The sequence below is a fragment of the Grammomys surdaster genome, unplaced genomic scaffold (genome assembly GCF_004785775.1).
Source record: "Grammomys surdaster isolate TR1022 unplaced genomic scaffold, NIH_TR_1.0 126113, whole genome shotgun sequence".
NCBI classification, from domain to species: Eukaryota; Metazoa; Chordata; class Mammalia; order Rodentia; family Muridae; genus Grammomys; species Grammomys surdaster.
In genome coordinates, this window is record NW_021620921.1 from 4,235,449 (window position 1) to 4,262,564 (window position 27,116).

The following is a 27,116-nucleotide window of genomic DNA, read 5'->3' on the forward strand; positions in this document are numbered from 1 at the left end:
CCTTGGATAGTCTGAGACTGTCTCCTAGTAGTTCTCACTGCTTGGAGAGAGGGAAGCCTAGTGAATCTATCTTCTTAGTTTCAGAGACACCTGAAGCCTTTAAGTCATTTATGTCCGGAGCTTCACAGGCTTCCCTGCAGGAGAGAGTGTTTTACCTCCACGTGGAATATCCTATGTCTTAAGTAGCTTCCCTGAAGGATAGAATGTTTTACCTCCTTTGTACATACATCCTATGTCTTAACAAGCTTCCCATCAACATAGAGGGTTTTATTGTCAAGGAAACTGCCATCCAACACTGGCCCAGTCCACATACCCACTATAAATATATGCAAAATTAATAAAGTATGTAATGATATGGAAACTACATATACAATTTCATTTTATTAGTGTCTAAGAGGCCAAAACAAAACCCACATTTGTACACATAGGAATCCCATTAAAAAAAAACAATATTAGAAGTCATAATATACAAAGAACCAATAAGGTTTAAGAAAGAAAACAAAAAGCCCAGACACAACAAAGACCCTCCAAAGGTGTGGTTAGTTCCCTGTTGGCCACCTACTGCTGGGCATGGGGCCTAGCCCTTCCCTTAAAGAGTAGTTTGTTTCCCTGCTGAGACTCCCGTAGAATACTAATTTCATTTGCAAGCGGTTATCAATTGGAGTTAGCTTCTGAATTAGGGATGGGGGTGGGGAGGGGTTGTGTTCACTTCTTTTAGTGTTAGGACCCCATCTGGTGCTGCTCCCTGCAGGTCCTGTGCATGCTGCCACAGTCTCTGTGGGTTCATATGTGCATTGATTCTGCTGTTTAGAGGGCCCTATTTCCCTGGTGTCCTCCATCTCTCGGGCTCTTACATGCTTTCAGCCACCTCTTCTACAGGGTTTTCTGAGCCCTGAGGAAAGAGACTTAATAGAAACATCCAGTTTAGGGCTGAGGGTTTCCAGGTCTCTTACTCTCTGCATAATGTCTGTTGTGAATCTCTGTATTTACACCTGTCTGCAGCAGAAGGAGGCCTTTCTGATGACGCTGGGGCAAAGTACTGATCTATGAGAATAGCAGGATGTCATTAGAAGTCATCTTATTGTTATGTTCCTTTAGTAGAACAGTCATGTTTGGTTTCCCCCTGGGTCCCCAGCCTTATATACACCAGACTGTTCAGGTTAAGTAGCCAATCAATTTTGTAAAGCATTTATATTATATGTCCTTAGTTTTTCAGATTATAATTACATAATTTCCCCCTTTTCCTCTCCCCAAACCCTCCCATACACCCCTCACCCTCATTGCTCTCTTTCAAATTCATGACCTTTCTTTTCCTTAACTCTGTGTGTGTATGAAAGAGAGAGAGAGAGAGAGAGAGAGAGAGAGAGAGAGAGAGAGAGAGAGAGTTAGTTGGGACTGGGTTCCATTTTATAATAGTCTTCATCTGTTGCAAACAGAAGTTTCTTTGATGATGGGTAAAGACTATCCTTATCATTGAGTAATTGGACAAATATTTAGAATACTTAGAATGTAGTTACAAAGTATATAGGTTTAACAAAGTGACAGTTGTAGGCTCTCCTCCAAGACCCATGACTTCATTATCCCTGAGTTGTTGCCTAGGTTTCTAGTACCAGACATGGCTTCCCTCTTGTTTAATAGGTCATAGGTTCAATAGGAGAGCTGTTGGTTACTGCCAAGGCATGTGTGCCACTGTTACACCCTTGGGGTTCTTGTTTCATTATGGTTGTTGTGGATCATAGTCATCACTGTTGGGTAGGACAGTCGTTTGCTTGCATGGCACCTTCTAGTGCCATGAAAGCTAGTCTTCAGAGAAGAGGCTTTCATGTTAGTTCCAGCTGAGAGGCCTCTGAGTCCAGTGTCTGAAATGCATGGTGTCATACACAATAAGACATGTTTTTAAAGAAACTAGAACGACTGAAACTATGGGAAGTAAAATTATCATATATATTCATGCTGATACAGGGAGACAGACTTGTGCCATCTTGACATTATTTCTCTAATTTGTACAATACAGAACATTTGTTTTATATATAAAAAATTCAGTTATATAGATGGTTTTACTTTAAGCTGCAGATTAATTATTAATTGTTTGTTTTAGGAAGGGTATATTTACTTCTAGAGCCTACAGGGCTAATGAGAACCAAGATGATGTTCTCAGAATCCATACTTAGTGTATAGATTGTTCCCAGACTCGTCCTGTACTTTCTGTGTCTAAAAGAAAGTTAAAGACATTAGTCTTAAGTAGCTAAGGGAAAGTTCTCAAAATACCAACAAATAGAAAAATTAGTAAAGACACAGTAGCAAAATAACTAAGAGGTTCACATAATCCTAGGTAACATCAACTGAAGAAATAATTTCAACTAGAGACATCATGTTCTCATAGGATGTACACAGGCAAGATGTGGCCGACTGTGGCACATATCCTATGCTGCTGGACCAAGAGAGTAGATGAGCCTACTACTGAGTCCGCTGGGGAATTAAGAGCAAAGGCAAGGTCCAGACAAAATGTTGGGATCTTAATTCCAGAATGTCCTGTTCAACAAGCCAACTGGACTCTTTTTTTTTTCAAACTGTGGCTGACAGCCTGCAACTTTTCCCATCCTATCTCCACAGGACTTTCTATTTTTAACACAAGGACAGGGCTCTGCTTTCCCCTCTAACAAACTGCATTGACCTGTCTCCAAGTCAGTGACAATCCACCAGTTAGCCTTCTCAGTAGCCTTCTCTGATTGTTGGCAAAAATAACTCGGGTGCAGCCTTTATACAACCTTTACAATTACAGTTCTAAAGAAAAATACATATTGGTAATTATAAGGAAATGTCCAGTTTTCTAAGTGTTTACGGGCAATGGGGGAAGCAGGAGAATCCAGTTTTGCTGCCTTTGTGTGAACCTTTCTGCCAGAATCTGAATGAGAAAGTTCTTCGGGGACCATGGAAGAGGAGGAGAGTCAAACAGCTCAATTTCCAACAGCAGGCCAGGGTGATGGCTCTGTGGGGAATTCCTTAGGCTGTTTTCAGATTTTCTAGAACTTCAATGGAAGGCAGAGAAGGCAGAGTGTCCCCTGCCAGGAGCCCTAGGAAAGGTTCCACCTGGAGGAAGCAATCACTGCTTACTAATCTTTTTCTCTTCTCATCTACACAAGAATATAAATAGGAAATCAATTTGTTTTGCAAAGTCTTATTTAAAAACAACAATAACAACAAAACCCCTACAATTGCAGCTTGAGTTTAGCAATTTTATAATTAACAGGATCATGTCATCCATCTCTCTGAGTGAGAAAGGGTAGTGGCATAGCTGATTCAGTCTCACTTATCGAAGAAGCAAGATCTACCAGTAACCTTGCTGAACCAAGAGGAGAGATGGAGAAAAACATTCCAAAAGTTATGCCAACACAAAACCATCTTGACCATAAAGAATTAAACAAAATATAACAAAGTGGAAAAGTCAGCATTTCTAGAATAAATATTTTACTTTAACTCAAATTCAGTTAGCAAGTTAACAACCCATTATTCTGCAATGAAAACCCTCTTTATTAACTGAAGAAGAGGACACACACAGTCTGAAGGTGATGCGATTTGGCTTTATTGAATACAACACCACCCGATATTTATAGTCATGAAACAATCTAGACATCACCGCCCATGTGTCCTTTAAAGCATTCCTCTCACGCACTAAATCCAGTAATCCACTTATATTAACATGATAAGTCATTCACAGCTTATCCATGATAGTTCCTTTCATAAAACTATATGTAAGAAGAAAGAAGTATAAGGAAATATAAAAAGGATTCAGAAAAATATTTCCATATCTAGTCATGATCTTCCTGGTTTTCTGTAAAAGAAATCAGTAACAATTATAAGCATTCTTAGTTCTGTATGTGCTTACTTTCTTTAATAACATATTTAATTTTTACCACAGACAAACTATTTTATGCTTTTATCATATTGTTGGCATGAGTTAACACACTTTGCTTACGTTTAAAATCAAACGCACAACCTAAATTTAGAGACATAAATTACCTGCAGGGAGTGTGGCCAGCACCCCTAATTGACACCTGTAACAATATTCTCAAAACACAGTTGTCAAATTGTGGGAACATAGTAACAGAAGGGGACATGATTTGTATAAATGCTTTCTCTGGTCTTCCTTCTACAAGCTAGCTCTGTAACCTACTTACAGGATTTAAGAATTACATTTTTCTGGATTGGAACAGGTAGTCTGTTGCCACCATGCTAAGTTTATTCTCTTTTATCTTCTGATGAAATCTTGGTTCCTCATGATGCATTATTCTTACTTTTTTGGACAACTCAGATATTAAAATATGAAGCTTCCAATCTCATTTCATCATTTTGGAACACTTTAAAAGCAGAGTGTCAGTACTGGCAACTCTATATTAAAAACTTGAAAACCAAATAACACCAAGAATATCTTAATGATATGCTTTTTTTTTTTTAAATTCCTACAACAGTACCACTGACAGGCTTGATAAGTGCAACTTAGAAAACACTATGAATAAATATGATTTCTCATCCAATATTTATAAAACATTCACAAGCTGGGTGTTGTGGCACACGCCTGTGAATCCAGCACTTGGGAAGCAGAAACAAGACAATATTGGCTTAAGGCCTGCCTGAGCTTGCTTCAAAACAAAACAACACCTACACACACACACACACACAAACAGACACCATTAAAATATTTACCTGTCATAAAAGATTCTGGAAATAGCAGCAATGGTTTTGGTCTTTTTTTTTTTTTTTTAAAGAAAACATTTCTCTAAACTAAATAGGCTTGTCTCCTCATAAAAATTTTTTTCTTCTGGATAACATGAAGATAAACTTCTGAATGTCACTTATCATATTATAAACAACGAGTGCCTAAGCCGGTGTTGTGTTAGACACCTCTTTCGAGCAACAGAAATTATGCTTCTTACCCAAGCAATTTAAAACAGCCAGGACAATGCATACAAATAAAGGGGGCAGCGGAGACAAGAGTGGGAGGAAATATATTTGACTGTTTAATGCTAGCACACCGCATCTATAAATCTTAATATTGTCGGCACATTTCTACCAGGTGTAAATATACTAGCAGAAGTTTGAGAATTTTTATGAAGAAAACACTTTGTTCTGAAAGTTACTGTTTACCAGAGCATAAGGCGCTGGTGGCTGTTGATCCCAAGTAACAGCACACAAAGGGTATCTGCCCATACCAATACGTGGGTCATACCTACCTCTGTTGTCAATAGTTGATCATCTTGCGAAGGGCATCGTAACACTTCCATTTGTCTGGGATATAAAAGGGCTCAAAGATGTGAGGAAATGGGGTGTCATATCCACATACTCTAGATATTGGAGCCTCTAGGTTCAAGAAACATTCTTCCTACAGGGAACAATCAAAATAGGTGACTTTAACATGTTTCATTCACAGGGAAAAAAAAACATTTCCACTTAAAATAACTCAAATATTTAAGACCCAATTACATCTATGGAGACCAAAATGCCTGGGTATACTGTTATTTAAAAGCAGGTATGAGTAGCACATTGGTGTAATCCCAACTTTCCTTGAAAGACCTTTGAATATATATACACATGCCTCTGTGCCCACCTTTATCTATTACCGACACCAAGGAAGGGTCATAGCAACCCTACTTCTGCAAGTAGAAATGCCAAGCAAGAGGACACAGCAAATACTCACAGCACTTAACACTACAGCTTGAAATTAGTGACGATGTATGCTTTCTGCTTTCTCTTGTTTCCTGTATCTTTGTTTAAATTTATAAAATGGATGCATTGCTCTCCTAAGTTCATGCCTGGGATTCTGCTGTGTTTCAGCCGTGTATCAGGAACTGGACTGTGGTCATTACCCTCATAATCAGGCTTCTGAAGATGCTGCTGGCTCGTGGCTACTCACATCCCAAGTCCACCGCTTGTCTGGTCTGTGCTGACCTCTCAGGTATTAACCTGAGATGAGGTTACCTCTTTCCACTGTCATTTCTCAACTGTACACACAGATGACAGATAAAACATCTGCCCTGAGCGCCCATGTTGATGACCTAAGCATGACCCAAGACAGAAGCCAGATTCTTTGTCTCCCCAGGTAGACTGTAAGCTCCATAAGGGGAGGCATCTAATTCAAAAACATGAAATCTAAATTTTGGTAAAACAAACAATGCACACATTTTTTAGGGAGAACTTTTATATAATATTTTAAAATTAAATTTGAATAAAATGTTAAACTGATAGAAGATATAACAAAACGACTCTGAAGAAAATAGCATTGTTTTTTGTTTTGTTTTGTTTTTTACTATTGGCTATTATCTGAAGTAAAACCCTTGGATTTAAATTCAACTATTTTCATACTGTCTTGCTTCCCAAAGATTAGGTGAAGTCTAAATATTCTTACATATTTTCTTTCTAAATTATCATTTGAATGAATATTTTATATGAAGAGATCATGATACAGTATTCAATCTGTATCCATAGGGCAAACTATTTTCATCATTACAAGTGTAGCAGAAAAGCCATGCCAACCAGATAAGTAAACTTCAGAGAGGGCCACATGGACATGTATAGCCCTCTCCTTGGTCCCATTAACCACAATGACTTACAGAATCGAACGCCAACCAGTGTTACACTTTAACACAATAGAAATCTCCACGAGACCTTCACCAAACAAGCGTACAGAGTCATGTACTTGTTCTACCTCTAACAACCAAACTGGATGACAGACAGGGTGGAGCATCTTCCACTGTCTTCAAAGCACAGGAAATTTCAAAGAGGTTTAAATTACCAATCTGGGATAAATTCAGTTGTATGTTAGAGGACTTGGCTGTCTTCCAGTATTCCTTGAATATCACTTTCTTTGTAAGCAAATTAACTGTGGACAAAGCCATGTACAGTAAATGGAAGACAAACTATCTCACTAAGTGACTTTGATTTTACCCTTGTAACCACTGACTTGGAAAGCCAATCTACCTTATTATCCTCAGTCTCTTTATTGTAGACAACAGTCAACTCGATCACAGTCAAACAGCTTTGCTCCTAACTTAAGGATGTGAGCTTTGCTTTTTCCTTGAAGTCATCTACATGCTTGCACCAGCAAAGAAAAAAAAAAATCTACCACCCAGACATGCTTGAACTAGAAGCAGCATCACCCTCCGAGGCTAGGAACAGCAAAAAGGGCAGAGGTTTCAGTTTAAACGTCTTAAGATTTATTTCAGGCTTTACAAGACAACACTGATTCTATTGTCAAGTGACAATGAAAAAATAAAAAAATTAAAGAATCAAGTTTTGTCTGAGTAAAAGTCCTCATTTTATATTACAGAAATTGATGGTTTTGTGCAAAGCCAAGACTGAAAATTAAATAGGATAGAATTAAATGATTATGTGCACAAAAGTGTCTTCTACAAATCAGAGGCGAGAGTTCAAGGACGGTGAGCAGAAGACCATGGATGGAGCTCTCAGTATAATTAGCATGCGCCCCAGAGAAGTGATCCAGTTTGAAATTCTTACCTTCTGCTAAATCAAATACATTAAACGAGAACCATTAGTTATTCCTTCCATGGACATCAAGTGAAACATATTGTAAAGCAATTGGAAATCAGACGTCTGGACCAAGCAGCTGTGCTCAAAGGACCGGTTTATATGCAAATTACGCATGCTCTTTGAGCTCCACCCAAATAGCAAAGCCTTGCTCAACATCAGGTTTCTCATAAGGAAGCCATATACATGTATCAGCAGATAAAGACAGACAGACAGACAGACAGACAGACGGACATATGGATACTTTCACTCGTATACACACTTTAAAAAAAGAAGTGCCTGAATCTCATTTTCAGATGTACAGACTAATATATGAAATTAATCCTTCAAAACATCTCTCTCCACCATAACTGCATGACAGATACCACCATGTGTGCTGAACTGTCAGGACAATCGAAATTAATTATATTTATCTGTCCTGTTGGCTGCTTAAGTACAATCATGTGTTTTGCTTTATTTTACTTATTTTGGTTTTTATTTTGTTTGAGACAGGGTCTCACTGGGCAGCCTTACACTCACTATATAGACTAGGCTAACCTTGAACTCTTGGCAATTCTACTATTTTACCACCACCCCCAGCCTCCCACGTGCTGAGATTACAAGTATGAAACACATACCCAGCTTAAGCACATACATGTTTAGAAATTATATTTGCTGACTTTTAGTTCAGAAATAGCAAGTGCATAGAATGAGGAATTACATAATAGCCTAGCCCACAGAGCTGTATAGAAGGTTATATGTATTATCTAGGGCAGCATCTAGCCTGTGTCTTTCTCCACAGAATGCACAGGATGCTTGGACTGGCTGCATCCAGCTTCAATGTGATTCAGCATGATCACGACATCACCAGGTTCAATAAACAGTCTATATATGAGCCAAAATAGGCTTTCCTCCAGCCATTTGTGGTCCAGCAAGAAGGGCGAATGTGAACCCCAGTGTCCATACAGTGACAGCTACATTGTGGCTGCTCATGGTAAGTCACAGTCCCTCCAGAAAGCCCTTGTGAAACTCCAAAATGGCATGTGCATTTGCTTCTGAACGTACTTTTGCAACTGTGAGGCTTCCCTCTAAAATATGTTAATAATAACAGTGACAGTACTCTCATAGTGCCAGGCTCTGTGCTCAATGAGCTATGTGTTTTATCTCATTTTGATTTCATTTCATGAGTGAAGAGACAGAGACTGTGGAAACTGTCTGAGGTCAAAAACTTATGTGCACGGACAAGGAAGATCCAAGCATCGCTGCTATCTGTGGTCTCAGGCTCTTCCTCAAACTCAGATTTATTACTTTTAAATTTTTATTAAAAGTTTATGGTGTGGTGGGGAGTAAAAAAAAGAAAGGGAGGGAGGGGCATCCTCATGCTACAGAACGCACCTAGAGTTCTGGGAACAGCTTTTGGGAGTGAGTTTTTCCCACCCACCATGGTACGAGGAGCTGAACTCAAGCTCGTCTGGTTGGTATGGCAGGTTCCTTCACCCTCTGAGCCACCCCAGCAGCGCCATTCCGTATTAATATTGAGAACAGCAATAGTAAGAGAAAAATGAATTAGGAATGTTTATTTAAAAGATGAACTGGAAGGCATGGAGATGAAATAAAAGAGCACTGAACAGTACAGGGGTTGAGAGCAGGCTTGGAAGCTCCTTCCACATCGTAAGAAGTGTGGAGGCCATGTAACACGTGTAACGCATATAACACGTGAAGGGAGATGAAAGCACACTGTGCATGAAGGTAACACACAGGGCCAGACACAGAGCTCACAGGACCAGGAGCCTCTGAGCTAGCCTATGCTGTGCAAGCATAGCTTGAGTTATTTATATAGTAGCCATCTGGACTGCTCTGTGCACCACAGCCAGCAAGGGAGGCGAGCAAGTATAGAATAATTCCAAATCACTAAAACCACGGATGCAGGCAAAATACATCTTCATTTGCCTGGTTTTTGTAATATAAAATTCACGTCAACTTCCTTGTTATGCTTTTGCAAAACAAAGGTCATGAGATCAGAAGAGATAGAGGTACTTCAAATTTTTACATAGGGACAAGAAAAATAATTATAAATGCATGGAATCAGACCCTTTACAGTTTAAGTGAAATATTACTGAGATTTTAGCTGTCCTGCATGTATGTCTCTGTTTCACTAGATGTAACTTCAATTGCTTGAGTGTGTCCCTTAAAGCTCACATATTGAGAACTTTCTTAGTTCCTAGGTCAGTGGTACTTGGACACGGAGGTTTGGGAAGGAGACTAGGGCTAGATGAGGTCATGAAGATGACCTCATCATGGCCCCTGTGACAGGAGCAGTGGCTTTAGAAAAAAAGAGAGATCGAATGTAGCTTCCAGAAACAAGAGCCATGCTATCGATTCTGTACAAATTAACCAGTTTCAGGTATTTTGTGACAGAAATAGAAAATAGTCAAGAGAGTAAAATATACTGGTATTAATATATATATTATATGTGTATATACACATATAATAAATACACATATTATATATATATATATTTGTATAAATGCATGTTAGAACTTTCATGGAATCCCTCAAGACCTTACAATGCATAACATCGTTTTATCCCATTAAAAAAAAAAAGTTCATCAGCCATAATCTCCCTGCCTCGGTGTGACAGTAGTATATCACTGAAAAGATTAGTTCTCCATTCCAGAACATTGTGGCTCCAGCAGTCCCCACCAAATCTTTACATTGTTTTTATGTAAGGTTGCATAATGTAATTGGCACAGCATGGAATCTGGGATTGTATCTGAAGAGAATCTTTAGTATGACTCAATTTCTCCAAGCCTCCATATCCAACAACAAAACTGAAATCACTCTTTTGCATTATTGTTGTTTTCTGCCATTCTGTAGCTTTTGTCTAGTTACCTCTTTAAATGCAGAGTAACATATGACAAGTTACTGGTTTTCACGCCTGACATGTCAGAATGTTTAAAAATCACAGGATTTTTCTTTTCCTCGAGATTTTCCAAGTTAAAGGAATCCCTTATCTACAGCAAAGCAGGTATTCGAAACAGCAGGCCAACTCATTGAAGAAAGACTCAGCTGTGCAAACTGCCAAACCTGAATTATGGCATCCATAATAGCACACAGCCCAGCAGCTCCTTACAAAGCCTTAAACACATAAGAGATCTCCCCAAATACATTAGCCGCTCCATGAGGGGATGGAGGAGGTTCTGCAGAACAGCTGAGGAGGCTGCACTCAGTCCATAAGGCAAGTCAGAGCCCGGTGTTGCCCCCTGGTGGGGAGCACAGGTCCTGGGCTAGGTCCTGGAGTTAGTGACAAATGAACATACAGGGAGACAGGTAAATCAAGACCTCAAGAAATGGTTAAACTATCTAACACATCAAAAGAATGTCTTTTCCACATGGTGAGCCATGGAAAACTGACATGTCAACAACACACAGAAGATTATTGAGTGGAGTCCCTCAGGTTAGAGAATGCCCGCTGCATGCTTGGAAAACAGCTCAGGAAGACCATACAATACCATTTGGTCCCTCTTTAAAACAGCCATTTGTTTTTTTGTGTGTTTTTTATTTTATTTTTTACTTCAAGGACATTCCTGGCTCATATTTCTTTCTAAGAGGAATTCTGGAATAATGCGTAGTCAGTTCTTCTAGTGACAGAAATTTGGATGCAGCCCACTGTGCAAGGCTCCACGCCACCACGAGCTGAAAAGCTGTGAGGTCAAGTTCAAAGTCCGAGGAGAAAACTATAAGTCTTTTCTATGCTTTTTTTTAATACCTTGTATGCTGGTATTGACTAGAAAAAAATGCCAAACAATTAATTATTAACTAATCTTTCTAGGCGCTCAATGGTATTTGAAGAAAGCAGAAATAATAGGAACACCTTGTAAGTCAAATAGACAAGTGTCTATTATAGGATCTAATAAATCAGGCTTTTGTGTTCTAACAGAGAGAAAAATCCACAACCTAAATCCAAGATGAAAGACAGACTTCATTCTAATTGGCTTTGCTAACAAAACAGTCCATTGATAGCCCTTCGATGGTACCCATGACACTGTAATGATTTGGGCTGTAGACTATCTTACGTGAGGATGGGAGTAGATTCAGTTACAGTTATAAGGAGCAGTGAATATGGCAAACAGACCAAAGAGTTATCATCTGTTTCTAGGAGAGTATAGTCTTTAACAGCATGATGTGATTTGTTAGTGCATTGGCATTTATACTTATATCCTAATATAATTTAGTCATCATTAATTTACTGATAAGCAAAGCAACAGATTTCCTTCTATATAGAGATAGCTATCCAGAGGTCATAACTGGAAGCACATGAGTTAAAATACTGAAAATATAAGAAAGACTAAACTAGTTTTTCAAAATGACATGGAGCGGATAGCTTGAAAGTCCATGAACCTTCTTCTATTAATCCCACTTATGTAAGGTTAGACATCACCCTGCTTCCAAATATTATCACAGAATATTTGTTTTAAATCTGCCATGAAAACTTGCCCATAGTCAAAACATGAGTTTCTGCAAATGAGAAAGAGTGACTTGGATATCTTGAATCACACTTCGTCAGCACATGAGTCATGGGGACCTGCAGAGGGTCATGTGCCAGCAACTGCACATTACTGAACTAAATAAATACAACTTCACCAATGTATGCAGTTACGTTCACTTAAGCTAATGCTTTAAATGCTACGTATCTGCTCTTAAAACAGAGCTTAAACTACATCTATATTATTATGTGCCAGTTTTCCATGGGATTGGATATGTAAGCCATTCTTCAGTAGTCAAGGTTCCCACCCAAAGCCCCAAGTCAACAGGATACCCTCCAAACCTACATGTACACTTCATTGTCCCAATACTCTGTACATGGGATGCAGACCACTAACACCAGTATAACTAAACAAGGCAGTATATGAATGATATAATTTTACCCAGATTTCTCCATTTCTTTATCTCTCATGCAAATCCCTGGCAAATGGATAGGAAAAATTTTAACATTTCTTTGAACTACTTAAAGAATAAACTGAATCCTAAATTAGTGGAGGTTTTTTTTTTATTTATTTAAATTCTGAGTATATATATTTACTTAAATTTCAACTCTATTTTAAAAATAGAGTTATTTTCTGAAGTTAGAAACAAACACCATTTCTGATATCCCTGGGTTTCCCTGGATATAGCCAAGCTACCTAACACCCAGTCAGAGATGACATTAAATAGGCAAAAAATGCTTCATGGTTCAGTCACAACATGTCACAATATTAACATCTTAATATGAACAACTCAACGACTCTTGATGCATTTATTTCTTGTAGAAACTGAAGTAGCACAAATTTTGAAACCAAAATTTAGTATTAAATCAATGCCTCATAACTCAGTTGAAAATTGTTATAAAGTTAAGAGATTAGATTCCTGCTTTCTTAAGCTAATTTTCTAAGTTTGCTATTTTATAATAATAGCTGATGAAAAAATAGATAACTCATTTTTTCATTTATAATATAGCTAAAAGTATATTTTTAAAAACAAGGCATTATACTGTGATGGTCTAGGGATCCATAAATTTTAAAATATTAGTTGATTTTAATTTTCATGAATTCTAAATTAGGCATCCAAACCATAAAATCTAGCACCACATCAATACCACTTTGGTTTCCCAGGTAAAACTTGCAAAAATTTTGTCCTACTTCAGATTTGTCCCTGTAGTCATGAACTATGACCTGTGAAGCTCACCATTTTCAATAAATAGTAGAGTAAGAAAAAAATGACTTAAAATTAATTTCCTTGTTAAGTCTTCCTGCAGCACACTTACTGATGACAACCGGCCTCAGAAGGTGCTTTTGGGCTTCATAATTTTGCAGTCCGAGACTAAGACTCCTGAGAGATAAAGTATGTATAATTTGACATGTAGAACGCACTGGGATGCAATGCTTTTGTTAAAATATGTTATATGCAGGAAAGTGGGGGAAGGCAAGGATCTCAAATTTCCACAGACGCCGAAGCTTCTCAAATTTTACAGTTCAAATTCTTCCTATAGAAAAGAGCATGGACCAAGGCAGCAGCAGCACGGGAAGGCGAAATTTCCTTAGGATGCAGACACATAATGATAAACATAAGCCGGCCACAGCTCGGGGTCCGCTTGGGGTCCCCTCGGGAGCAAACAGCTTATTTTCGATAAGGTAGGATTTCCTGTGTGCTTGTCACCAACAAATTAAAATTCTCTTGAAAAGTGACTTCGGGTGATGTCAAAAAATGCCGTGTTTCTGCATGTTTTTCTATAAACTTCTTGGAGTTGCAGTCTACCACCACCAGATGTTCAGAAGTCAGATGTCAGGGATCATCCGAGCTAAGGTGACCTTTGTCTCCTGACAGGGAGATGTACTGTTTAGGCTTTGAGCTGCTGAACTAATGAGCGGTCTGCACTCTCCGACTTTTGCAACCTGTTCTTAAGTTTCAAACCTAACCATAAACTGAAACTAAAAAGAGCAGACGAAGTCCTCTTGAACTGTCCCTGTCTTTCTAATAAAAAACAAAAACAAGAAACTGGGTTTTTAAAAAGGTGGCTAAAATATTTGTTATTTCAAAAATTAGTCTTAAAAGACTATCAAGCTTTATAAAAATATTTTTCTTCTCTTTAAACATGTTAAATTTATGTGTTGTTGTTTATGTTTAAAAAGAATGTTAAAACAGCTTGCTATACACCAGGCAAAGGGGAGAGTGATCACTTTACTATATATACATGATGCCAACAGACAATGCCAATGTTTTATGAAATGAAACACTTTTCTAAAAAAGTTAATTCTGGGTGCCATAGCAACATAACCTTCCAAGTTTGGTTTTAGTGACTGCATTAGGCCGAGTTGTTCTTCAATAGTTTGCCTTTGGCCACAAGATAGATGACTTCAATTTTAACCATAAAGACCAGCAGAAATAAAGATTACATGTTGTTATCAATCATTTGGCAGATGTCTGGTCAGAAATGTGATGCTGTTGTCTGCTGCTACTCATAAAGTTGAGTCGTCACTGAATAAATTAAGTCTGTGTTAGGGACGTGTGACAGAAGCCACAAAGGGGCAAGCGAAGACACTCATCGCTTGAAAATAAAATAAAAATATATATGCATTTTTCAGATGCATATGACTTCGGCATCAAGCTATGTGTAGCCTGGTCATAAAAACAGCCGTTCATAAAAATCTAGCCGTTGCAGTAACTGCTAGTATCTAATTCAAATAAAATGCAGAATCCAAAGTACATTTTTTCTCTCTACTGATGTTTCTGTCCTTAAAATTGGTTATTTCTTACAAAACCATGTTTCACACTGAATGTCTATGAATTTGCAAACACGCAAACAGTTTCCTGTTAGTGTTTTAAAAGTCCGGGATGGGTCAAATCCTTGGCTTTTTCTGTACTCCTGTAATTCAGAAAATAGGTGCTGAAAAGACAATTTCGGCTCTCCATGCAGCCTTAGCATGGCTGAATTGCGTGCTCAGTGCAGATAAACTTCCAATGAAGAGAATGAAACCACAGATTTAACAGAGGAGTGGCTGGCGGCTGACATACAGCTCTTAATATTTTTAGAGTTAAGTGTAGAAAGGTCTGACAAAAAGCACCCTTAGCAAGGAGCTTGAGGTGAGCTAAACAAACAGCAGTGATATGAAAGGTAATATTCATGTGTTTCATTTAGATGGATCAGAACATTTATTTACCACCATTTTATTCTTTTAAATCCTACTTGCTAGGGACTGATTTTCACAAATTAAATCAGGACCTCCAATGAAGAATCTGTGGCAAAGGCAGAAAGTACTGATCTCCACCCCACCCCTGAGACTACAGGGGTTCACATAACAGTCATTATGTCATGGCTAATGATGTACCTAACCATAAATGGCCTCAAACAATCTTGTATATACTCAACACATACAAGGAACAGTCAGAAAACTAACATGGAGAAATATAGAGGCAGGAAAAATGAAGCTGTCCATTTGCCTAAAGAGTTCCAGGAAGGAGTATGTATATACTGAGAAGCTGGTAAGTACTAACCCAGTCTAAACAGTAACTAAACAGATACTCCTATTTGACAACACAGTAGCATTACCTATCTATATAGTCTGGCTTGATTCTTTTAACATCTCTGTGGTAGTGACAAGTGAAACAGTGAGTCTGGGAGAGGTGGGGTAAAGAGCCAACCTCACACAGGTACACATACATTGCTGAACCAGTGGGGCTCACCCAAGGCAGGTGCAACATGAAAGACTAGAGTCTCGAGCATTCAAAGACTCCTGCTTGGATCCACAGAGATTCTGTCGTTACTGTTACTACTGCACCTGTGAACAGGAGACATTTGTTTCTTTCAAGGCCAACTGAGATTTTGTTCTTTTTAACTCTCACAAGCAGCAGCAGAACTGCAGTCTGTAGAGAGGAAGAGGGCTCAGACAGTGGGGCCTGGACAGCCTTCTTTAATCAGAATCAAAGCAAGTGGGTTTGCAGGCTTGAAGATTTTTTTTTTTTTTGAAGATGCTCTCTGAGGAGATGTGTATGGTGTGCATGGGAGGAATTTGTTTCTAGTTAACTCTGAGCAGCTTGCGTTAGTGCGAAGTACGTACGTGACTGTGAGATCGCACTTGATTTCCAGCTCATGGCCGTCCACATCAGTTTGATGGGTTCTATTGTGAGTTTCAAAGCACAAAAGCACTTCAAAAGAAAGGGAAACAAGCCCCCTTCCATTTATTTATTTATTTATTTATTTATTTATTTATTTATTTATTTATTTATTTGATAGTCTAGATGAATTCACCTAAGTTTTTTTTGATTAAAATATTACAAATTTTTGAGAGGCTAACAAAATACTTTAAATACGCCTAGTTTGCAAGTCTTAGTCTGGCTTTGCCTTAAATTGGGGAATAAAATTTAATCTCCTCACAGTAAATATTTTATAGTTGTTCTCCACACTTAACTGATTTTTTTTTTAGGACTCTACCACTAGAGAATAAAATCTCTAAAGTATTTAAATAAATGGCTTTTGAGAAATAAATTAAATCTTTTTTTTTAAACAACAGGCAACAGAGCAAGCCACTGAAATCTCAAACGCAAATTCAGTGTAAACTTTAGCGCACCACAGGGTCCCTGTCTCAGAGCATATACACCAGCCTCAGTCCATGCTTATTGGAACAGCCCCCGCCGCTGACACCGGTGCTTTCTAGGGAGTTGTGGGCTCCTATTAGCAGTGGAATTCGAGCTGAACATGTACGTTAAGTTCCATCAAGTGGACTGGACAGATGGAGCTGCGTGGAACAAACAAATCCTAGCTGTCTGAGGCAGACATTCCAGTCACCCCTGGAAAAGTTTCACTTTTACAAGCGCCTATGTCTATCTCTCTCTCTGTTTGTCTGTTCCCCCATCCCTACCCCCTCCTTCTCCCCTCTCCCCCCTCCCGTGTGTAGGCACATACATATATATGTGCACACACACATACCTAAGTGCATATATGTGTACATGTGTGCATATATGAATCAGAGTTTCCAATGAATTTGAATCTCATCATTTTCAATTCTCAGTCTCCAAAAGGAGCACGCTTACATTTGACATAACAAATCACTAACCCACAAGGATTTTCCCTAGGTTTCCTCCAAGGCTAATTATGTAGCAAATCTAATTAAGTTCATATGATTCATCTCAGCAGCAGGTACTTCAGTTACTTCAGCACTGCCAAAAGGGGTCTGAAGTGTGTGTTCTCCCTCCAAAATAATCATGGCGAGCGCCAAACTGATAACCGTTAAACACAGCTGCAGAGCAAATGTGCGGTCTCGGTGCTGTAAATACAGTGTTCACACATCAATCTGCCCACCAAGCAATTGCTGGTGCAGAACTACCGACTATGCACATATAGTGCTGCTACAGAATACCTGTTCCTTGTTTCACTAGTGGCCTTGTATAGACAGGAGGGTTCCCTGCTCTTAAGAAACACACAGTGAAAGACTGAAAACCTCAAACCCCAAAGCTGAAATGCATCTTGCTAGACTGCTTTGCTTAAGTTTAACAGCCCATACGGATAAGAGCATAGAGTATTCTATGCATTTGAGAGTATATTCGCAGAACAGCTAACATGGAAGATAGTTAACCTCATTCTTGAAAATCACAGAAAGTCATCAACACAAACTAATTGCTTTTAATTGCAGTTCTTAAGAATACTAATCAAAGCCATGACAAACCAGCACTCCAGAAATTACTCTATTTCAGTAATGCGAATAATTTCTGCGGAAGGAAATCCTTTGCAGAGGGGTGCTCCAAGCACAGTGGGTTGCGGGTTGTTTAAGGACAGGATCGAATTCCCTCCAGAGATTGTGAGATCACCATGGCAACTACCCTTCACCAAGATACGCAAAAGAACCAGTGTTCTGGAAACATGCTTGTCCTTCTGCAGTGGTAACAATATGACCTAGTTTTAGAGACAAAATCTACCTGGTTTTATGCACAGCAAATAACATGTTCACTGGTCGAATCACCACCATAGAATATAGCTTTGTTATTGAATGCAAAAATACTGAGATTAGCCATTGTGCTACTGTGTCTAAACAAAGCAAAATTTGTGACTTAAGTTATTCAGGATGTTACAGCTGTTGTAGCTAAGCATGTAGGCCCAGGCTGAAGAAAAATGGCCATGAGAGAGCAAAGGGCTTATCAGGACTAAAGCTGGCCAGAGGAAACACCATATGTTCCCCACAGCTCTTGGAGCTTCTCAAAAGGGGCACACACACATCAATAGTTATGTGAACTATATGTTGTTGTTTCAAGCCATCTGGTTTAGGTTGTGTTTGTTTTTGTCTTCACTGGCTTGGCTATCAGTGGCTAATCATCTAAGTGCTGGCTCAGTTTAAGTGTGCAAAACCAACAATGCAGAACATCATATACTGTCTCACAACCTTTGTATTAGTGATACTCAGCTTAACAAGAACTGCTTCACCTTGAGACATTAAAGATCTTAGTTATTGCAAATACAAAGAGAGACACACGACAGACAGACAGACACATTTCATTCCTTAGTAATGCCTAAACACTCTCACCTTCATGTAATGGATGCTACACTGTTGCAACAGCAATCTTGCCCCCTCAATAAGCTTCCTAGTTTCCTAGGTACATATACCTTCAAAATAAAGTAAAGAGGAAAGGAAGAAAGAAAGGAGGAAAGGGAAGAGAAGGAAAGAGGAAGGGAGGGGGAAGGGAAGAGAAAGGGGGGAAGGGGAAAGGAAGTGGGGGGAAGGGACCAAATCATTGCTTTCTTAAAAGCCCTTTTCATCTAAATTTGTCTCTTGTTTTCCTCCCTCCTGCTATAGTCACATGGTGCACCTTTCAAATTCAGCATAAATGCCCTTCTCCAAGAAGCTACCTAATAACTTGATATTGATTTTTTTAAAAAAATACATCCATTTTCCTCAATTATTATTACTCAAATACAACAAGCCCGCCCTGTAAGACCCCACTGTGTCCCTCCCTGTATGCACAGGAAACACATTTAAGGAGCAAGGAAAAGGAAGGAAATTCCAAAGAAGGGGTGCAGAGGGAAAAGGGGGACCAACAGATGGCCACCAGATCAGCCCCAACCGGAAGACAGCTACAAGTGGTTTTCATATTTTACACATCTATATCTTACACAATCCATTCGTGTGGCTAAGGAGCTGCACACTGTTCTCAGAGCTCCTGCGTGAGGGACCGAAAGGTATCATCGGAGATGAATCATGGCCCTGCTGATAATTCAAACTGCAACGACCATGACAAGAGGAAGGGAGAGGGCACAACGGAAATGAGCAGATCACATGCGTTTGTAATTTGGGGACAACTCCTCCATTTGGTTAGAACTATGAGGATGAAACCCCAAAATGTCTACTTGAGAAAGTTGAGAAAACAAAAGTGAGGCTCTTACAATTAAAAATACTACCCTATGGTCTGGGGCTAAGTGGAATCTTTTCTTGGCTAGCATTTGAATATCCTTTCTCTGCCAGTAATCTATTATATTTACTGTCCGAGCCAGGATCCTAATGACAACGTTACTCTCCCGTCTACTCACACCACTGCTCTCCTTACTTGATGTTCTCTCCCTTTGTGCTGAGTTTTTAATGATTATCTATCGTAAAGAAAAAGACTCAAAACCAAGTAACCTAGCAACACACACAGAGATCGTATGTTTAATGCCGCCAGCTGCTCTCGTGGAAGAAGTAAGGTTCTACATGCATACACGCAGATATTCACGTGCTTTACTGAGCCGTAAGGGAGCAAATCCATTCTCTCTCACCGATACCCTCAGCGCCGTCAGCTGCCAAGGCTGGCTACAGTGTAGCAAATTGTGAACTGAGCTCCTCAGAATTTTGCTACCTAAAAAATTCAAGGGAATTACAAAGCAATCCAAAAATGAAGGCAAGCTTGAAGCAGAACACTTTCTATGTGCCCAATTACACAAAGTTCAGAAGGGCATGCTTGTTTTCTTCAACATTTAAAAATTCTGATTTATGGGCTGGTGAGATGGCTCAGTGGTTAAGAGCACTGACTGCTCTTCCAGAGGTCATGAGTTCAAATCCCAGCAACCACATGGTGGCTCACAACCATCTGTAATGATATCTGATACCCTCTTGTGGGGTGTCTGAAGACAGCTACAGTGTACTTACATATAATAAATAAATAAAAATTAAAAAAAAAAATTCTGATTTATGAAAATTCTGATGTTTGAAAATTATATTATTTGGTCTCTGGCTATGCACTGATTTCTGAGACCATTTAAGTAATTTACAAGTAGGTTTCCATTCATGTTGTGAAAATAAGCTTCTTGTGCAAAAGACTGACAACCATCATAGCATCTTTGACTGTACGGCTAACACTTTATTGGGATGCAGGAAACAACTACATAAATAGCAGAATGGCTCTCCCTCACCCTTTCAGTCCTCTATACTGTGAGCTCACTAAGACCAACAGGATGGTGAAGGTATTCACACTGTGGGAATGGATAGAGTAAATGCCATAGCATTAGCTCACACATATTAGTGCTGGGTCTCATCAGCAGAAGGCACACCAGTACCCAAGGTCTGGCAGCCAGCAGACATGCAGCAATAAATAAAGCCTTGCCAGAGAACTCTGAATTCTCACTTATCTTCACATGGCTCTGGCTGGGCGAAACAACAGAGACTTAAGAGTCTTTAGCCCATCCATACGAGTAAGGAAAGCCAGCAGGAGCAAAATAGAAAGCATTCCAGCCCTGAATTCCTGGCAAAACCTTATATTCAGATTTTCAAGGTTTCAACATTAAAGTGGGGGGGGGAGCCGGGGGGGGGGGGTTGGAGGGAAGGAAACATGAATGACAACAGAGTAAAGTCTATATCGTACCCAGATCACAATGCAAATAAAAACTAGTGTACTGGGAGAATAATCTTAGTACCATAAACAGGAGGGGGAAAGGCACACCCATGGGGAAACTGTACAGGAAGTACAGAGAGATGGTGGAGAAAGCACAGTCTCTTTTTATGAGAAAAATCCATAAAGTTTAACAAAATCTTCCATAGTAAAAGGAAGAAAAATATAACGTCTGGTGGCTAAAGCAGGATCCCTCCTTTTGTGGGTAGGTGAGGATCTTTGGGAAGGTGTAAGATGTTATATATTTAGTAAAAAGTAGGCACAGAATATTCTATGAGTAAAAAATTATAAACCACAAATCTGACAAAGTTCTTACATTACAAAAAATCTATCTGTAAAACAAACGAACAAAGAAACAAACAAAACAAAAACAAAATACATAAAAACAATTAGAAGGTGGTGTTAGGAACAGACCTTTCTCCAAAGAGAAAATATAGATGGCCAACAGTCACATGAAAGATGCTCCATACAGTGAGACATTCGTATGTGTGGATGTGTATCTGCTTGTATACGTCTGTGGTGTGTGTTTGTGTGGTGTGTATGTGTGGTGTCTGTGTGTGTGTGTGTGTGTGTGTGTGTGTGTGTGTGAGAGAGAGAGAGAGAGAGAGAGAGAGAGAGAGAGAGAGAGAGAGAGATTGACAAGCATATGAATGGAAGCATCATTTTGGCACTTTCTTATACAACTAAATACATACGTCCCATGACTCTGCAGTCCAGCTCTTGGGCAGTTATCCCAGAGAAATGAAAAATTTTGTTCATACAAATAATATGTACACAAATGTTCACGACAGCCTTTTCAAAACAGCAAAACTGAAAGTGACCCAAATGTCCTTCAAAGGAGTGAGCGATGGAAGGACTACGGTACAATCACACCATTACAATCTAATCAGCAGTAAGGAAATGTATTGACAAACCCTGTTGTGTCCACAGACTGTAAGCTCAGAGGGCAAAGTCTTAATAACAGGCCTATATTTCCATCTATACGCACAAGCATAAACAGACAAAACTGAAGGCATGGAGAAAACACATGCAGTTGCTAACAGATTGGGGAGCCTGGTTCAAATACACATGTATAGAATAAAGCAGTTTCCTGTGCTGAAATAGGATCTTGTGGCAGTAAAAGCTACTCAAATCTACACATGGGATAAAAGTGCATGATGTTCAGCAAATGGGTGAAAACTGAGTAAGGCCTATAGTCTAGTTCATACTTTTATATTGTCAAATGACAGTTCATAATTTAATATCCTGTCAAATGACAGTTCATACTTCTATATCCATATTAAATGACAGTTCATACTGTTAAACCCATGTCAAATGATAGTTCTCCAATTTTGATAAGACTTTACAGTTATGTTAAATAATATAACAAAGTGAAATTGGGGGAAGGGTACACAGGACCATACCTACCATGTTTTGGTATATTTCTGAATGCCTGTAATTATTTCAAAGCATTTTACAGACTTTTAAAAATGTGTGCATAGATTTTTTTAATCCCTTGCTGAAGCAGAAATAATGGGAAGCGGGGAGAGGGGAGCCCTGGGTCTCAGGTGGGTCTGTCAGTGGCATCTAGACGACCACACATAATAGTCTTTCCCATCTCCATGTTCCTCTTTTGTAGCAACAGTAAGCATATCCCACAGGATTCTAAGACTTGGTGTATTAATTTTAATGGTGTATAGTACATGTTTGGTATAAAGTAGATACTGAAAATGTAGGTCTATTTCTTTACCCCATTGTGAAGCAGGTGGACAGACAAATGAACAGTGGGCCATAAAGCCACAATTAAGGTTAAAAAATCCCAAATCTAAAGGATATCCCTAAAACTGTAGGACTTCTTGCTTTACTAACATTAGGAGTCCACTATGGTAGCCTTCCAGCAGAATCTCACTCTTTAAAGTAACCTCTATCTTAGGATACATCTAAATATACAGCATGATTCTCCTAATAGTCCACAGAGTGCCTATAAATGACAGCTTTTACTGACAGCGTCTGCCAGTGTGATATGCAATGGATGGGCCCATACTTACATCTCACCATTAACCAAAGCCCATCCTTCATCCAGGTTTCTGCACCCTCTTGTAGTGCCTTCTCCCATTCTTTGGTCCACCCAATCACCCACCTTCCCTTCTTTAGGATGCCCGGGCCGTCCTCACTTCTCAGAGTTTCCTCATTTTGATGATATTGACAGTTTTAATGCACATCAATCATTCTGTTTAATGTCACCCAGTGGGACTTGTCTAATGTTTCTCTCATAGCAGGACCAGCTCATAATATTTCTACTTAAATATTTAATCCCAAATAGGGCAGAATTAATTGAAGTTTAACCATTTAAGTTTCTAGAAACAAGGCAGTGTAAGAAACTGCTTCACCCACCACACTACCTCTCAGAACAAGATCATCTATCATGGAACACATGAACTCTGCATGTGTAAATCCACTGTATCTGAAGCAGCCACAAACTGGAAAACACGAGCTTTGGTTCACACAGCTCACAAGCTACCTTTTTTTTTTCAACTGCTAATGCCTTGACAGGCAGCTTTTGACAGTCCTTTCAACTCTTTATCTATTGAGATAGAGAGCTTATAGACTCTATCTAGGGCTGTAGAGATGGTTCAGTGGTTAAAAGCATTGACTGTTCTCTAGAGGCCCTAGGATCAATTCCCAACACCAACAGAGTGCCTCACAACTGTCTTTAACTCCAGTTTTAGGGAATCTAATGCCCTCTTCTGGCCTACATGGGTACTACTCATGCAAATGGTCCACAGACATACATTCAAGCAAAACACCCACATAAATAAAAAACAGTAACATATATAAATTTTTTTAAAGTTTTTCTATATAGGAACCCCATTTTCCTATAAGTTGGCAGCAGAAAATACATGTATCTGCCAGCAAAGGTGCCACATGCTGTAGCAATTGGGACCTTGTAAGGCAATGAACTTCACAAGATGGATGGATTCTTAAGACATAACACCCAATGCTATCTCTGATACTGTAAGTTCAAATTTGATATGCAGGTTAGATTCAAAAAGCATTTGAAATGCCTCTGATTAATACTAACAAATACAGTTTTTTCTGTTTTTCAAAACTTCTCCTTGTTAAAAAGTACCAATAACTCATTATATTAAAAGTGAATTACTGTAAATATGTAATGGGCAATGCTGGCTGCCCACAGAGAAACCATACTCATCCCAACACAAGAGTGGGCCTGAGGTGACTTAGCAAATCAGCATTTTCACCCTTCAGCATTGGCTCAGGTATTCACCTTCATGGTCAAATCAGGATGAATCTAGAACTCTGGTTCAGAACTGATAAAGCCACGTGGCCAGGCTTCGGTACAAAAGAGGACACCATCATTCCAGTCAAACAGCAGCTGATAGAATGGGAAGACATCTTCACCAATCATGTATCAACAGAGGGTTAGCATCGAGAACATGCAAAGAACTGCCCCTTCCATAAAATACAACTGAACCTAAAAAAATGTAATTTAAAAATTAGATTTAGAACTAACCAGAGTTCTCAAAACAGTGAAATACAAATGACTAAGAAACAGTTAAGGAAGTGTTCAGCATCCTGGGCCATAAGGGAGATGAAAATCAAAACTACTGTGAGATTTCATTTTATTCTAGGCCAAGATTAATAAAAGAAATGATAGCCAATGCTATGGAGGAAGTGGGAAAGGGGACACTTATTCAATGCTGGTGGGGGTGCAAACTGGCACAGGCCATGATGGAAATGAGTGTGACAGTCCTGAGATAGCTGCAAAGTCAATCCACCACAGGATGAAGCTATAGCACTCTTGGCTATATACCCAGAGGATTCTACATCTTGCTACAGAGATTTTTGCACATATATGTTCATTACTCTTCTATTAATAACAGCCAGAAACTGGAAATAGCTTAGATATCCATCAACTGATAAATGAAGAGTGAAAATGTGGTATATTTATACAATGGAATATTATTCAGCTATTAAGAAAAATAAAATTATGAAATTTTCAGGTAAATGAGTGGAGTGAGGAACAATCATCCTGAGTGAGGTAACCCAGACCCAGAAAGACTGCATATTTTCTATGTGTGGCTGTTAGCTTTTAAACTTTATATATATGTGTTTCATTTAGAATATCCATAGAGGTTAGGTAGCTAGCATGGGAACAGGGTGTGTGCGTGGAGGGGTAGAGACTCTTCCAAGGAAGGGGGAATAAATATATGGTGCTATAAAGAGAAAGGGGGGATTAGAATAGGACGATCTGAGTGGAGGATGGGACAGCAGGGTAGAGGAGGGAATATGGGGAGGAATAATAGACACTAAAGGTCATCATATACACCATTAAAAAAAATCTAACTGAATTAAAAAGGGAAAAATAATATAGCAGTGGAAGGAGACGTTGGGGACAAACATTGGGGTTGGATGGGAGTGGAGGAAAATGTGAAAACTGAAGGATAGGTAAAGAAAAAGTACCAAAATTACCCAGGATCTTCTGCACACTTCAAACATGTTTGCAAACCTATACTCAGACTCACGTCTGTGTATGTGTGTGTGTTCCTGTGTGTGTATGTATGTGTATGCATGCTAGCCTCTGTGTGTATGTGCAGGCATGCAAGCCTGTCTATGTGTGCACTCATATGTACACTCATTAGTATATCCTTACTGGCACGAATACATTACATTTCCTACTACCATTCCACAAGCAATGTACCATCTCCCTCATCTATTCACTACTCAACCCTGTCAGAATGGTAGCCTGCATTCCCCAGCCTGCCTACTTCACTCCCACAGTTCTACCTGGTGTTCTGTGTGTGGCACTGCACTAAAGCAGCTCTCACATTTGGCTGCACATTATAGCTGCCCTCAGAGCTTTGGAAACAGATTCCATGGTCCCCCACGCAAGCACTGGGATAATAAATACTCTAGCGTACAATCAGGGCATAGGATTTCAAAGGATGTTGGACATTTTCAAGGTCAGTAGTAAATGACCTCTGAACCTTTGTAGTCAGCTTTTGAGCTGGGTGTACCTCAAGCAGGAATGGGAGAGGCAAACCACATTGGGGAGGGGGGTTTGCTTTCTCATGAAGTTGCATACTATACTGCTGGAAGAAGATGAGACAGAAAATCAGTATGCAGAAAACAGTCCTAGAAATAAGAAGGTGATTAGGACTGACGTGAGAATGTTAAGGAAAAAGAGATATTGAATAAGAAGGCAGATGCCAGGAAAACACTGAAGGGCAAGAGTTGAGAAAAACTGCCCAAAGCAACCTACCAAGACACAGACATGGGCTGGAGAGATGGCTCAGTGGTTAAGAGCATGAACTGATCTTCCAGAGGAACTGAGTTCAATTCCCAGCAACCACATGGTGGCTCACAACCATCTGTAATGGAATCTGATGCCCTCTTCTGGTATGTCTGAAGACATCGACAATGTACTCATATACATAAAATAAATAAATATTAAAAAAAAAAGACACAGACATCTCTCCACTATAGAACAATCTGGATGGTACCCACATGGTACAGTATAAACCTACTCACTGAACTATGATAAAGAAATGTTCCGTAAGGGATTTTTATGTTTCAAGACTCATATATATTGGGAGGTAGCCTCTATGTGGTTCAAACTAGGGACTAACTGCTTTGTTACATTTTCATGAAGCCTGAGAAAAGTGGTCATTCTAAAGCAGTAAATGTCAATGTGCACTGTGTCCATAAGCAACACAGTGATCCAAAAATGAAAACAGAAAGTGAATTTGTGTAACTGAGGCAATACTAAGAATATCACTCCAAATAAGCAAATGACAGCCCCTCGCATACCCACCGAGCTCATACAAGATGCAGTAGGAGTGCAGACTGTGTCTGAGTTATGGGGAGGGAGACTTCATTCACTATCCCCATCTTAAGAAGAGAACACTGAAGCTCAGAGGGGCAGGAGATCAGTGTAAATCACACAGTTCACATGTAACTAGAGGGGCAGCGCAACCTGTCTGATAAAGTGGCAGGCCTCAGAGAGACCCTGCCCCCCAAAATAGACTGATAGTATCTAAGGAATGACACTTGAGATAGCCATTGGCTTCCCACAAGCATTCACATGTGAACACACATGCACAGACATAAATAAAACCATTTCTGCCCAATTCCAGAACCTATGATCATAACTACTTCAAGCCATTTCATAATCTATAGCCAATACATCGGAACTAAAATTTCAAAGGAAA

General features: G+C 39.3%; 1 protein-coding gene across 1 annotated transcript in view; it reads right to left on the reverse strand.

Annotated features, from left to right (window-relative positions):
* Positions 1 to 3,561: 3,561 nt before the first annotated feature.
* The window catches only part of Bckdhb (branched chain keto acid dehydrogenase E1 subunit beta), a 176,621-nt gene continuing 153,066 nt past the window's right edge, over positions 3,562 to 27,116 (reverse strand). The window contains exons 10-11 of the mRNA XM_028756196.1: positions 5,232 to 5,380; positions 3,562 to 3,832 (exon numbers count right to left, since the gene is read on the reverse strand). Of these exons, the coding sequence (XP_028612029.1) occupies positions 5,240 to 5,380 (141 nt within the window). The 3' untranslated portion in view covers positions 3,562 to 3,832; positions 5,232 to 5,239. The remainder of the gene's footprint in view (positions 3,833 to 5,231; positions 5,381 to 27,116) is intronic.